A 14,559-nucleotide genomic window follows, 5' to 3' on the forward strand; every position below is an offset into this window, starting at 1 on the left:
TTGCTCACCCTCCTGTAGGGAGGGGAAATGTTACATTTTCCTTTGATTGGTAGAAATTGGGTAGGGTTCTCATAATCAATACTTTCTCCGTCTTAATTTGTTTGTCCAATTGTCGAAATACGTGTCTTTCAAAAATATATTTATATCTTACATTTTATAATGTTTTTTTTATGATTTTGAAGATTTTATATAATAAAACTAATTGAGATCTATCAAACAATATCCATATTGCATATTAAAAATATTACGAATTGAAAATTATAGTCAATTTTTTGAGAGGTCAAAAAGCGGACAAAAAAACGGGGACGGAGAGTTAGTTTGTTGTGGGACCAACACAATTTTCACCAACCACATTGTCGGCAATCTGGACCTTCCAAACGTATTTTGAATGGTCTGGATTTTAGAAAGATAAAAGAGAAGAGAGAGTGGGGCAGTGTAGTAGATACCGTTCTGTACCGGCCGGTACGTTCCGTTTTGGCACAAATCCGGTAACCTTGACCTCCATTTCCGTCTCGTCCAACTTTCCAGCTGTTCTCGGACGATCCCGGCGTACCGGGAAAATCTCGGCCCGAGATGTAGTTACCAAAAATTTCGTCCGGTATTTTGCAGTGAGCAGTCGATAGGAAAAAAAACTCCACAAAACACATTAATCCAATTGATACAGCCTCACATCAAGGTATCAAATAGATCAACGATCACGGTTGGTCTCAAATCAATTTTAAATCTAAGTCCAAGGACAAAATTGGAAAATCTAGAAATTAATGCAATACCTTTCCTCAGTGGTGTAGCGAAGAATGGAATCACTTGTTTTGTGGTTTTTCATGGAAGACGTGACGGTGGTTGAAGGAGACGAGGAGGTTGTGTGTGGGGAGAAGGGAATCGGTCACCGGAACAAGCATTTCCTGGCCGCCAACGGTGGGTGATTTTTTGGTGAGAAGGTAAAAATTACAGTAGCAGCAGCTGTAGAAAGGGAGAAGAAGATTATAAATGTGTGGAAACCTACAATAACTCAAATTACTAATTACCCCTTACTCTTACTTTTGAAATTGAAATGGTTAAAATAGATTGTCCGTGGGCCATAGGGTAGTATTCTGTTGTTTTATACCTTTTTTTATTTTTTTTGAATTATTGGATGAGAGTTATACAATGACAGTTTAATTTTTGTTTGTAAAAATTTAGGTTATAAGGAAAATAATGAATTTATAACTATATATATTAGTAATTGCGCTAAATCCGAAACGGTAAATGGTACTTGACCGGTACCGGTACGTATCGGACCAATAAAAAAATCGGTACCCTTGCCGGTACGGTATTCAGAACATTGGAGTGGGATTGAGGAGAGGGAGAGAGGGGGAATAAATTTGGGCTGTTAAATCATTGTGGACGGTTCGGATTGCCAACTGGTACTGCTACTGGTACCCGCTCAGCACCCAAAAACTAAGAAATTTTTGGTGCTTCACAGGGTGAACAAAATTATTCCCTTCCAAATGGGTAGTAAACCTTCCAAACTCCTATTACTATACACAGGAGGTTCGATTTGTTTTTTCTCTTCAAATCTAGGGTTTTGGGTCAGATTAGACGGAGATGAAACATGAGAAGATCAGAGAGTAACACAACTCAGACCAACGCCGCCGTTACAAAACTCCCGGATCCCATAATGTGCGACATTCTATCTCAACTCCATCTTCATCTGCAAGCGAGTCTGGAAGGTCTGGCGCAACCTTCTTCTCGAACCCTACTTCGCCAAGTTGCACCTCTCAAGGTCTCCTCTCAGTCTCAGCCTCTTTTCCTACCACAACGTTTGCAACACGATCTCCCCCTCTCACTTCGAAATCCACGATCCCCCTCTTGTATCTCCCCACAGGGCCACCATGAAATTCAGAACTGCGATCTACTTTCCTCATAATATTAAAATAATAGCCTCGTGTAATGGGTTGGTTTTGATGTCGAATGACTCGAATTGGCCATGTAATGTTGAGATTGTTGTTGTGTGTAACCCACTTATGGAACGGCATTTTGTTCTTCCTAAACCTTCGAAATCGGCACCACAGACAATTAAATTAGTTGGGTTAGGGCTTGGGCATAGTCCATCGACTCATAAGTACAAGGTGTTAAGACTTATACGTATAAACCGGCTAGCTATGAAACTGATAAATTTTCCAAACTTTAGACGTCTGTGATGGCAGCGGAAGTCGGATAATAGATTGTCATTCCGGTGTCTGATGACCCGGATAATAGATTGTCATTCCGGTGTCTGATGACCCGCGCTGGACGATCGTAACGGTTGCAAGAGATGGCGCCCGACAATGGCGAAAGTAACTGTGAATGGAAGGAAACGTTTTGGGTAAACCCACCTTGGGGAAGAAACATTGCAAGACGTGATTTGGATGGAGATGGTGTTTTCGTTCTCTTTTTTTTGGGGAGGGGGTCAATCGGGAGGTTTTTTCTAATCCATTCTGGCTGTTTTTTTTTTTGTTTTTTTTTAAATTTCTTTTCAACCTTTTATTATGAACAGCTTATGAACCCAATCTGGGTTTTGCGCAACAGCAGAGGGTCATGTAAATTTTGACATTTCTTTGCTCTATAGGAGTCGTTCTTTGCCCCTTTTTTCTTTTGAAGAGAGAAGAAATCAATAATTCACAAGAGCGGCGTATAGGAGTCTAGGAGAAGAGGGTGGCTTTGATGCTGGTCGGTGACGTCCGTTTGTGTTTGGTCGGGCAACGGCGACGGCAACGGCGGTGAACTGTTTTGGTTTTTGAAATTCTGTGCACCACAAACCCACCTATGAAAAATCTTAAGGGTATATCCGGTGCTCGTAGGCGGTGGATGGCGGTCGGTTGCGTTTCCGGTGGGCGGCAGTTGGTGGGTGGCTGGGTGCTGGTGTGTGGTGACTGGTGAGGATTGAGGTGGAGAAGAAATGGGTTTCGTGAAAATTGAATTTCTTCCGCCCAAAACGAGGGGGAGAGAGTGAGAGTGGGTCCGTTTTTTGCCACATCAGCGTGTCTGTGAAGAATTTGTGTGTGATATCTGTGTGGGTAGCATTATTGTTTCTGGATGGGGCTCTTCACCGAATAGCAAACATTGAGAATTCACACCTCATTTGCTATTTCGATATCGAGAAAGAGCAATTTGGAAGCTTCCCCTTGCCTTCCGAAATTGAAAAATGTTGTAGCTATCTTGGGGTTGTAGATAATCGGTTGTGCCTTGACAACAAGCGTTGGCACGATGTGTGGAAATTTTGGGTATTGAAAGACTACGGAGATTTTGGGTCCTGGACTTTGGAATGGACAATTGAAGGACCATTTACTTGCTGGTTTAACAGAGCTGCCAAGCCACTGAAAATGTTGAAAGATGGAAGTGTGTTGATGATGTTCAACGGATCAATTCCAAATACAACCGACTCCAAGACTACTCTAGCATCGTTCAACCCCCAAACAAGGCTGCTGAAAGAGATCGAATGTGGTGGTACTTTACTGTGGGCTTCATTTGCTGATGTACCATGCTTCTTCTCTCCAATGGATGCTTTGAAATGACAATGCGCGTGAATAAATTAGACTTTCCATGATTGCATTGCTCAACGCTTCTCAGTTATTATTACATACAAATGTTGCATATCTATCAGTCAATGGATATACGGCTCAGCAGAGGATTCTTACAATTAAGCTGGGAAGCACGGGTACACCAGAAACCTTGTCGTACCCGTACCAGTACTCATACCGGGTACCGGTACGGGTACCAATGCGGCGTGGGTACGGCAAAATCGTACCGGGTACTTTTGGTATCTATTTACACCCATTTTTTGCCAAAATTCAGAAAATCAATTTATGGTTAGAAGAAGGCCTTGAATGAAGGTCTCAAGCGCTAAAAAGCCTCATGATCGGTCATCCACGAAATCGGGCCGATTTGAACACCACTGATCGAGTTGAGTTTTCAAAGGCCTGGGCCAATTTATGCCTAAGATTTTGTTATCTCAAGCCCAAGCACAAGATTGGCCAAAGACTTGGGTTGACCCACTAGATCTGAGTGTTTTATCCAGGCCTTGGCCAATTCTTAGAGATAATAAGGCCTTCTAAGTGGGCCTAAATCAGTTAAAGTCCAAGTTTTCTTTCTAAACTTAGACTCGCATGGTTTACAAAGAGAAGAGGCCTATGATGCTCTTCAAGTTCAAGCCCAAGTAATGGATGGGCCTATTTCTTAAAGAAAACGTCACCTATGGCCTTCAGTTGACAGGAAAAAGGTCTCAAGCTGCTCACAAGCAGCTCAAAGGCCTAGAATGTTCTTGCTGGGCAGATCTAGGTAAGCTGCTTACAAGCAGCTCAAGGTCTGAGTCTTTACTATCCTTTAGCATGAAGCAAGGCTTGGGACACGTGGCAACCATGCATAGAGACATCCCAAGCAGCTCACAAGCAGCTTAGGCCTGGACAAGCAGCTCAAAGGCCTCTATCTAACATCACATAAGCTGCTCACAAGCAGCTCAACCAGGCCTGTGTTTTTGGCCTTGGTGGGCCCAAATATCCCTTTTTTATAAACATTCATGCTCACAAGCAGCTCAAAGGCCTAGAATGTTCTTGTTTGGCAGATCTAAGTAAGTTGCTTACAAGCAGCTCAAGGTCTGAACTAGTGGGACTCCATTCTTCAGCATGATGCAAGGCCAGGGACAAGTCACAAGTGGCGTACATGCAGCCCTTGGAGCTGTTGGTGAATAACTCATGCAGACCTAAGCAAGCTGCACACAAGCAGCTCACTCAGGTCTGGTTAATCTTTTGTTTCTCGATTCTTCTTTTATAAGGAATCAAGATTAGAGGATTTAAGGGCCCACAAGAGATACAGGACCAATAAAATGGTAGGAAGGCCTGGAGAAGTATTAGTCTTCAGAAGTAGTGGGCCCAGAGGATGTCCAATCAAGCATTAGCTTGAGTGTTGAAGCAGCTCAAAGGCCTGGATGCTGAAATTCTTTTTGCTCTTTTACAAAGTTTTATGCAGAAAATGAGGATTTTTCAGACGTTGGCCATTTTCTTGGAGTGAATAGCACGTTTTGGTCAAAGAACAACCCCTCATTGGAGCATTTCGAAGCTGCTCAAGCCTAAGCCTCTGCTAGAAGGCCACATGGCAACCATGCATGAAAGCCTGTGGAAGTAGCTCAAGACCTGGAAGCATTGCTTATAAATACCATAATTGAAGGCCTTGGCAAAGGTCCCCGACCATCAAGCCCCCGGCTTATGCACCTACATTTTCATTTCTTTCAAGCATTACTTCAATTATCTTTATTTTCCTGCAAAGCATTTTATCTTTCAGCCCAATCTAGCCCAGCCTAGATTTTATTTCCTTTCATTTCATTGTACCTAAACTTCGTTAAAGCGTTAATGAAGTTCATTTACCTTATTGTTCAGTCCTGTTTCTCTTTTTCTTTCCCTTTTTTACACCGATTAGAAAATACTAAGTCCTTATCCCGACAAGGCAAACCACGAACCACATACGGCCTCACCCCTTAGGTCGTACGCCATCGCTCAATACGAAGTTAGATCTGAAGCATTCAGGCCTTAGCACGAATTTGAACTGCAATCCAGTCCTGGTACGAGGCATCCAGGCCTTGATACGAATTTGGACAGCGGACCTGTCCTAGCACGCCCACATCAGGCCTAGAACTGCACTACTCGTTATCCCTAGGCCAATTTTTACATTTTGTGGAGAAACAGTATCTTTGGGTAAGGCAAGGGTACTCCGTCGGTACGCCTTGGGTACTTCGCGGGTACACCTTGGGTACTTTGCAAATCTGATCTCACCGAAAAGAAGAAGAAGAAGAAGAAGAAAAGAAGGGCGAGGAGGACGAGGAGAGAGAGAGATACTAGTCTTAATGCAGCAGCTTGTGTTCAATCTGGACAGCTACAGCAGCAGCTGCAACAGACGCAAGAAGAAAAGGAAGAAGCAAACCTGTAGGATTTGACTAGTTGTTGGGTTTGTCTACTTATTGGGCTTTCATTTAGTTATGGGTTTGTGGGCTTTTCTATTCCATAGAATAAGTGTTTATGGGTTTGGGCTCCTTCATTAAATTAGGCTATGGGCCTATTAATTGTTTATTGAACTACAACTGGATTTTTTTTAAAAATGTTTTGCAATTTAAGTGATATAAAATATTTTTTTTGACATTTAAAGATAAAAACAACATAAAAATAATAAAAAATTATATATATATTCGTTGTACCCCCGCCGTACCCGTACCCGTACCCTACTTTTTTGAGGTTTTGCCGTTTTCCATACTCGTACCCATACCGCGTACCAGTACCCGTGCTCCATAGCAATTAAGTAAGATAATTCCCACGGTCAAGAATGCAGATTTCAACTAATGCTAGTTAAGTATGGTGAATGTTGCTCTGTGGTTACATTCTAGTGCTATGCCATGTACCCGAATGCTAAATCTATTTGGTAATTAAGTAAGAACGTTGAATTTTGCTCTTTGGTTACGTTCTACTGCTCTGCCATGTAACCTTAAGCTAAATCTATTTGGACCTAGAATCTATTGGTTTTCCTGTTGGTTTTAGTAGAAGCCTCGTAAAAATGTTGTCATGAAACGAACAGCTAGATGGTGAGTGACTTTTTAATTTTGGGTTAATTTACTGTATCACTCCCTTAGTCCCTTCTAAACTGTGGAGGTAGGAATGAATTTTTATATGGACTAAATTTAATTGCTTATCGTTATTTGTCTCCGCAACATGAGTGGTTATGTTTTATTCTGAGAGATCACATGGAAACTACGTACGGTTTAGCTTGTTCCATTGTAGGCAGAAATGGAATTGATCCTGGCATTAGCATATGTGAAAGCTAGTGGTCTCAGTGGTTGAATATATGTGTGAACAGGAGTCTGTGTGTGTCTGTATAAGAGAGAGCGTTACTTTGTTGATTCACAAGGAGTTGTTATCTACCTTTTCTTTTCTTTTTGTACCATGGAACTCAAAGAATGTTGCTTAAAGTTTCGAATCTCATCAGCAAAATTAGCAGTATATGTTTTACTCCACAAACCTTGCTTCACGCAGTTGTACCCAAAATATATGTTTCTTCCCCAACTCCAGGCTGATATGTGTCCTTACCCTCTCTCTTAATGGGCAAACAGCCCAACCCTTGGAACATACTACAGCCCCAGGTGGCGAAGAGCTGACATTCAGGTGCCAAACCTTCCCGTGGATGAGAGCTCTTGGGAAGATTTATCCCTAGAGCAACTTTTATCTGTTGAGCGACGGCCCTTCCACTCGGCACCATCAGATCACTAAGGCCGATTTTTGTCCCTGCTCGACGGGTGGGTCTAGTTTAGGTAGTTTCAATCATTTGTTGGAACTATAAGTCACAAGATGGAGTAATGGTAAACTAGAGTAAATGTGAGGCAGAATGCAAGGCGAAGTACATGCTTTCCTTTTCTTTTGCTTTGACAGGCATGAATTTTCTAGGCAACGAAACAGGTTAAACTGTTGGAGGAAATGGCAGTTGTGCTTACAAGGGATTTTCAACACAAAAGCTTCCCATAGACGAGAGATCATATCATCCACTGTTTTTTTGTTAATTGCCCTAAATGGGTAGTTTTGTTAACATAGACCATAGGATTTTACAACTCTAATTGCAGCAATACTCTTTTTGACCTTGCAATATAGCAACTGAATTAGACTTCACAAACTCAACGTTTACTTTGTTGATCCCTTTGGCCATTGCTACTGTCTATTCTTCTCTTATAATTTGTGATGGCCCTTCAAATAATTTTTTTTTTTGGTGATGTGGTAGCGCTCTCTGTCTCTCCCTCCCTCCTTTAGTAAATTTATTAAATGGATTTAAGAACAGGGGCTAAGCCTAAGCCTGAATTCTTTGCGCTCAAGCGAACTTTCAAGAGCACCTCTAGTCCTTACTCAATTTTTTTTACCCAAATTAGAGTAAAAGCTTCATTTGGTATGAATATGAAGCACTCCAAATGGGCAAATTCATATATAAGCATAAAGTTGAGTAAAACTTCGTTAATGGCATAGTTCCAAATTTGAGAGGAGAAAATCATGACCATCAAAGATTTGAGTCTCCCATAATTTGGTTAAAATTTTGACTTCCACTCACTTCAATATGGATTTGAGTCGAAGGCTATAGTGACATTGAGGTGTTTCACTCAGATTTTGGTTCCGAGTTTGAAAATGGGTAAACTCTGTAGATGGTCTAAGAAAGTATTACATGCACTTTTAAAGTTGGAAAATGAAGTCTAAAAAGTTCATAAACCTATATTCTTTTCTTTAAAAGAAAAAGGAATTAACCACACATTTTCTTAGAGAATGATCCGGATGGCTGTGGTGCAGCCCACACCTTAGCGCTATAAAAGGCAGTGATTAGATCGTCTATTTCGGTAATAGACGACTCAGATTTTAATTCAAACAATGCACGATGCAGATTTGTAGGAACTCAAATTAAATCCGAATCGTTCATGCCAAAACAGACGGCCTGATGACCGCCCTGGGTGGCTGCATCACAGCATCTCCAAATCCTAAGAGAAGTTGTTCCTATAATTTACCCATGTGATAGGACGACCCTTCAGATATCTCCACAAATAACTGGCCCAAAATTGCCCAACAGAAGGCTTTATAACGGATGGCTATAATGCCACGACCAATTCTTTTAGGGCCACTACTATTGAATAGGAGGGTCTTGCTCAGTCTGCTTTCAGTCCAGTTCGGTCAAGTTTTGATTTTTGTGGGCTTTTTTTGGGCTCACATCAATAATTGGAATCAGTCATTGTGTAGAGCCTGTCGAGTTGATTTTTGTGGGCCTTTTTTGAGCTCATATCAATAATTGGAATCGGTCATTGTGTGGAGCTTTGTTGAGTTCAAGAAATGATAAAAAAAAAAAAAAAAAACAAGTTCATTGAATACCAATACATGATCGATGGAAACACATTTATCTTGAAAAAAATGCATCGCGCACACTGAATCAAACCCATCTGTTTCAAGATAAAATATGTGGAAAAATGATGGCTGAGGATGTAATATCGGCGAAGGATATGCTGAGAACATTTATTAATGCTGAAAATATCATTGACGGGTATTCATTAACAAAACACGTCCTTGGCCGTCATTTTCCCTAAATATGTTCCTATCTGTCACTTACCGATATTTAGGCCCCGTTCGGACAAATAAGCCACAGTGGCTTATTTTTTGTCCTTATTCAAATTTTTTTCATATCACTTGGCTTATTATCATTTTTTGGGAGATTATTGCATCATCACGACAAGAGGAATCTAAAAAGTAAAAAAATTTGACCGAAATCCAATTTTTTTTGAATAAAGACGAAAAAATTGGCTTATTAATTTGCTTTCGTCTTTATTCAAAAAAAATTGGATTTCGGTCAAAATTTTTTACTTTTTAGATTCCTCTTGTCGTGAGGATGCAATAATCCCCAAAAAAAATAATAATAAGCCAAGTGATACGAAAAAAATTTGAATAAGGACAAAAAATAAGCCAAAATGGCTTATTTGTCCGAACACCCCCTTAATGAACTTGATTTTTTTCATACTTGAAGAACTCGACGAGATTTACACAATGAACGGTTCCAACTACCAATGTGAGCCACAGTGGGTAGGACCTCCGTCTGATCTATCAGTGGACCGACTGTGAATTTTGCTTAGGAATTTCACACAAATTATCGGAATCGTTGAACTTTTTCAAAATATTTTTTTAAATACTCATGTAAAAGAAAATCAGCTCCGTCGAATATCGATAAATTATCGATCAATTCTACACCCAATTTACTAAAAATGTTATAAGACAGTTGAACAGATGCATCTTTTGCATGGGATCCGAATCTGTGCACCTAGGTTGTTTTCTGTTTGCTCCTCTCGTAATCACTTTCCCACAAAACCGAGATAAGATCCAAAGGATCAGGTCTACAAATTTTCCGATCGTTTGCCACCTCTCATCCTCCTCAACCATTATCGCCGGTTGGTGTCACCCAAATCCATCAGCATCACCGTCAAGATAGTCTGCGAATTCGTCGATGCCACCTAAATCCATAAGCGTATCCGTTCGAAGGGTCTGCTAATTCGTGATCTTTAGGAGCTCGTCACAGAACGGCCTTTATAGCCCCTGGGCTGTTCTCCAAAATCCAAGGGCTGCAACGACAGCAAGACGGGAGTAACGCATTCCAATTCCGATTAGGTAATCCTTCTCTCTCTCTCTCTCTCATGGAGGATATCTTCGATTCATCCCTAAACCTAGAAGAAACCCACTTCAACGAAGGTTTCAACGAGGGCTACGCCGACGGCTTATCCTCAGGCAAAGACGAAGGCCGCCAAGTGGGCCTCAAGCACGGCTTCGAGGTCGGCGAGGAGTTAGGGTTTTACAGGGGCTGCATCGACGTGTGGAACTCCGCTATTCGGGTCGACCCGACTTGCTTCTCGTCTAGGATCCAGAAAAGCATCAATACCATGGACAACTTGGTTAAAAAGTACCCGACTTCGGAGCCGGAGAACGACTCCGTGAATGAGGTTATGGATTCTTTGAGGTTGAAGTTTAGGTCTGTTTGTGCTAGTTTGAACGTGAAGTTGGAGTATAAGGGGTATCCTAAGGGTTCAGATGCCAATATGGAGTTTTGAAGGAGGCTGAATCTTAGACACATAATGCGTGTGTGGGAGCGAGAGCATGAAAGCGTTTCTCGAAAATGTAGTTAAATTTGTGGGACCGGGATTGAATGTCCAAGTGTAGGAGCCAGGATTGAAAGTGCAAGCGGAGGATCCTATGTGACTAAGGGCTGAATTAGTTCATCGGACATGTATTTGGCCATTGATTTGGTGTCACGTTTTATGTTTAGTTATATTTTAGTTTATAGTCTTTAGCTTTGTTTTAATGGGTTGGTCTTTGTTTTGATCAATTGCTGCCTAAATCAGTTCATACTGCATTTAACTATGTATTGATCCCCCTACTAGTAGACGGTGGCATCAGTCCCCAGATTATTGTCGGAGTGCACGTAAACTGGTCCTGTAATTATGGTTATTCCATTCGATGTTAACAGTTAAAAATCCAGATGTAATATCATATTCTTTGGTAGTAAATTGTTTTCTGGCTGGTGACTTATGGTTTGCTCAATTTGACTATGTTCTATGTGTCTTGAGGTTCTTTTTGGTAAATGCACTGCTGTTGACTACCAGATTGAGGTACTTGTCCCCTCCAATTTGAGTTGTTTTCTGCTAATTGGATTGTTTGGATGGTCGCGTTTCACTGTTAGGAAGAATGGAAGATATTGGAAAAAAGTGAGGTCATAAATGGCAATGTTTCAACATGAGGCCTTAAATAGGTCAACGGATCATAATGCACCCACCTAGCTTAGTTAAAGTGGGCATTACAAATAGGAAACTATAGTAATATTCCCTAGATGCTTTCACAGACACAAGTTGGAGCTCTTGGGAATGCTGTTAGCTTTGTTTTCTTGACCGCGTTGCATATTGCTCTGAGTTAGTTATGTTGGTAACTTTTCAAATGCACCCAGGTTGTGAATGCAACTAAACCTTGCTTTGGAAAAGTTCATTTCCTATGGAGTCTTGTGCCCTTTGTTACCAATACCATAGTATGTTGTGCCCAATGTATGGTTGTTTATTGCACCATAAGGAACATTTTGTCTGGTTTTAATACTGGCATTATGAATGGCTATATTGGAATAGTTTGATTTTTATTTAACGTACTGCAGCATTCTCTCTTTCACTTTTGTTTGTTTTCTTCAACCAAAGATAATGCTTTTTTCACTTCTACCATTAATCTGTTAGTGGATAATAGAGCTTCTGGTCCCAGATAAATGTGACCCACAAAAGTTTTCATGGTGCTTTTATCATCACATGTCTGGATCTTTTTTCCTGCAGTTTATGAAGAGCGGCTTAGAGAAATGTTAAAGTTGATGCTTGCTTGCTGTAAGGTGTACATATCTGAAAGCCGAAACAGGGTTGCCCTTGATTCAATTGAACAAGCTGCCAAACTATTCCCACAAGCTGCCATAATCAACAAGTTTGAAGATGAGACTTATAATAGAGTTGGTTACACCCTTGTCTCCAAGGTAACCCCAGAGCCATCTTCGGGCATGTGTCCTCTAAAGACTACTGTCTTTGCCATGGTTAAAGCTGCTTTTGAAGCCGTTGACCTTGAGTCGCACCATGGAAGTCATCCTCGGCTTGGGGTTGTGGACCATATATGTTTTCACCCCTTGGGTAGTACTTCTCTGGACCGGACAGCAGCGCTGGCAAAATCCTTGGCAGCTGATATTGGCTCCATTCTGCAAGGTTTGCTCCCTTAGAATACTGATTCAAAATTCTGGAATAATAGAACAAATAATTTGGTTGTCCAACTACTTTTTGCACGTTGAGTGACCAGGATTTGGAGATTTAGACATTAGCATCTAAGAGGTGCTTGTATCAGAAGGATCTTATTGGAAGCTCTCATCAATCTAAGCTGTTTGTGATTAAATCTCATATGTAGTAGAATCATGAAATAGTTCTTGTTGGTGCAAATAATCAATCTCTTCTTCATTGACATCGAAATTACTCTAATAGGAAAATTCTCCCCTAATGTCCTTGTTTTCTTCATTATTTCCTCCCCTTTGTTCTTACATTTGGCAAATTAACTGGTCAAGAAGAAACTAAGAATGCAGAAAACAAAACTGCTGGTGCATTATCTCCCAATCACCTTACTAAATTCTGGTCATGCCAATCTTGCAATACCATATTGAATATGGGAAGGGAAGACTAGTAGTGTCTTATTTAACCACTTAACAAGTTTCGTTTTTGTTTATTAGCATGTAGTTGGTGATTTATTGATGAGTCCGATAGTACCATGAGGAGTTTCCTGTGAGAAATTTGCTGATTCAGATTTCACGAATCTCACTTGATCAGGACCAAAAAAAAAAAAGATATCATGCACAATCCAATGCATTTTATCATGTATCAGTTTCAATACAAATTCTAATACTAAGGTTGATTTGAGTACCGATCAATTTTCCTTTGGTTTTGTATATGTCTTTGTTTATTGAGTTATTTGTGTCCCTGCTGATATTGAATATAGTGAGCCTGCAGTGCCGTCTTTCCTTTATGGAGCAGCCCACAAAGAGGGAAGAACACTTGATTCAATCAGACGGGAGCTGGGCTATTTCAGGCCCAATTTTACCGGAAACCAATGGGCAGGAGGACCAAAATCAGAGCTCTTGCCACTGAAACCAGATGAGGGTCCAACTCATGCAGTTCAAGCGAAGGGTGTCGTCGTAATTGGAGCAACCCCATGGGTCGATAACTACAATGTTCCAGTCTACTCTACCGACATTGGCCTGGTTCGTAGAATCGCTAAAAGGGTAAGTGGGAGAGGTAAAGGACTTCCATCTGTCCAAGCCATGGCACTTGCTCATGGTGAAGATGTGATTGAGGTAGCCTGTAATTTGTTGGAACCAAGTGAGGTTGGAGGTGATTTGGTTCAGCTTGAAGTGGAGAGGATTGCAGGAGAAGAGGGTTTGGCTGTGAGGAAGGGCTATTATACTGATTTTTCTCAGGAAAATATAATTCAAAGTTATTTGCAGTTGGATTTTCACAGAGGACAGAGAGAATAGAAAAAGCTACTCGTCCATGCATTACTCTGACAAAATCAGTAGGTTCTATCTTTGGGAGAAAATTCAGAAAATACCAAACTCTGAAGTAGGAGATTGATCTGTTTGTAATGTTGTTGATATTCATTCCTCTTTCCACAGGAAGGTTGGCTCAAGTGAAAACCCCCTCTTTTTCAATCTAGTGTGAAAATTATCTTGAGATTTAAACAAAAGAGAAAATCTTTCCTTACGGAAGTTTCCATGATTAACTGTTTACGGAGCAACATCCAGCGTGTCCAAAGTGCATTGGACGGTTAACTCTTTTCCGGAAAAATTTCATAAAAATTCGGACCGCCTGCCGAAATGGACAGCTAAGATTGTTGAGCTCCGCAAATGGCTTATTTACGGCTTCTCTGTGAATAAGCCAATCTCTAAACAAAAGTAATACTAACAACAATTTTACATGAATGTAGGTTTGATAAACGAGCTGAATGAGTCTAGCATATAATTGTTTAAAGTTGATCTGAAGATTGAATGAGCTTTACAGATTTGTGCAAGCTTTACCTTGTTTAGGCAGTGAGCCGATTACATAAGAGCTTTAATCGGATTGATTATGAATAGATCTCCATTAGTTTAAATTGTTTTTATAAAGTACCTTATAAGCCGAACTAGTCGAGTATTAGTTCATTCAAGCTTGATATGAATTTAACAAGCTTTCAAGAAATTCAAAATTAGTACTATGTTAACGTACCATTTGATCATGGGCTTAACAAAGCTACCACTAGTTCGAGCTCAAAGTATCTTTGATTCGGGTTTTTTTTCCCCTAAATAGAATGACTTTGGTCGTTGTGAGCCGTTACTTAAATTCGGGATGAAAGTAAGAAATCAAAAACCATTGGGTACACCAAAATGATTCCGAGACGTTCGATTTATTAATTAAGAATATGTTTTTAAGAGACGTAAAAAATTCATCTAAATCGAATATCGGCA

At 40.5% G+C, this 14,559-nt stretch overlaps 1 protein-coding gene across 2 annotated transcripts; it reads left to right on the forward strand.

The window, feature by feature from the left end:
* Window positions 1–9,710: 9,710 nt before the first annotated feature.
* LOC131321964 (uncharacterized) lies at window positions 9,711–13,767 on the forward strand. 2 transcript variants are annotated; one of them, XM_058353031.1, is made up of 3 exons: window positions 9,711–10,583; window positions 11,888–12,280; window positions 13,070–13,767. In XM_058353031.1, the coding sequence occupies exons 1-3, from the start codon at window positions 10,199–10,201 to the stop codon at window positions 13,591–13,593; spliced, it is 1,302 nt and encodes a 433-aa protein (XP_058209014.1). In that variant the 5' UTR covers window positions 9,711–10,198; the 3' UTR covers window positions 13,594–13,767. The 2 variants fall into 2 exon arrangements, with proteins under 2 accessions (XP_058209014.1, XP_058209012.1); XM_058353029.1 differs by having other exon boundaries at window positions 9,805–10,172; window positions 11,867–12,280.
* The last annotated feature ends 792 nt before the right edge of the window (window positions 13,768–14,559 follow it).

Source organism: Rhododendron vialii, chromosome 4a (assembly GCF_030253575.1).
Source record: "Rhododendron vialii isolate Sample 1 chromosome 4a, ASM3025357v1".
Taxonomy (NCBI): Eukaryota; Viridiplantae; Streptophyta; class Magnoliopsida; order Ericales; family Ericaceae; genus Rhododendron; species Rhododendron vialii.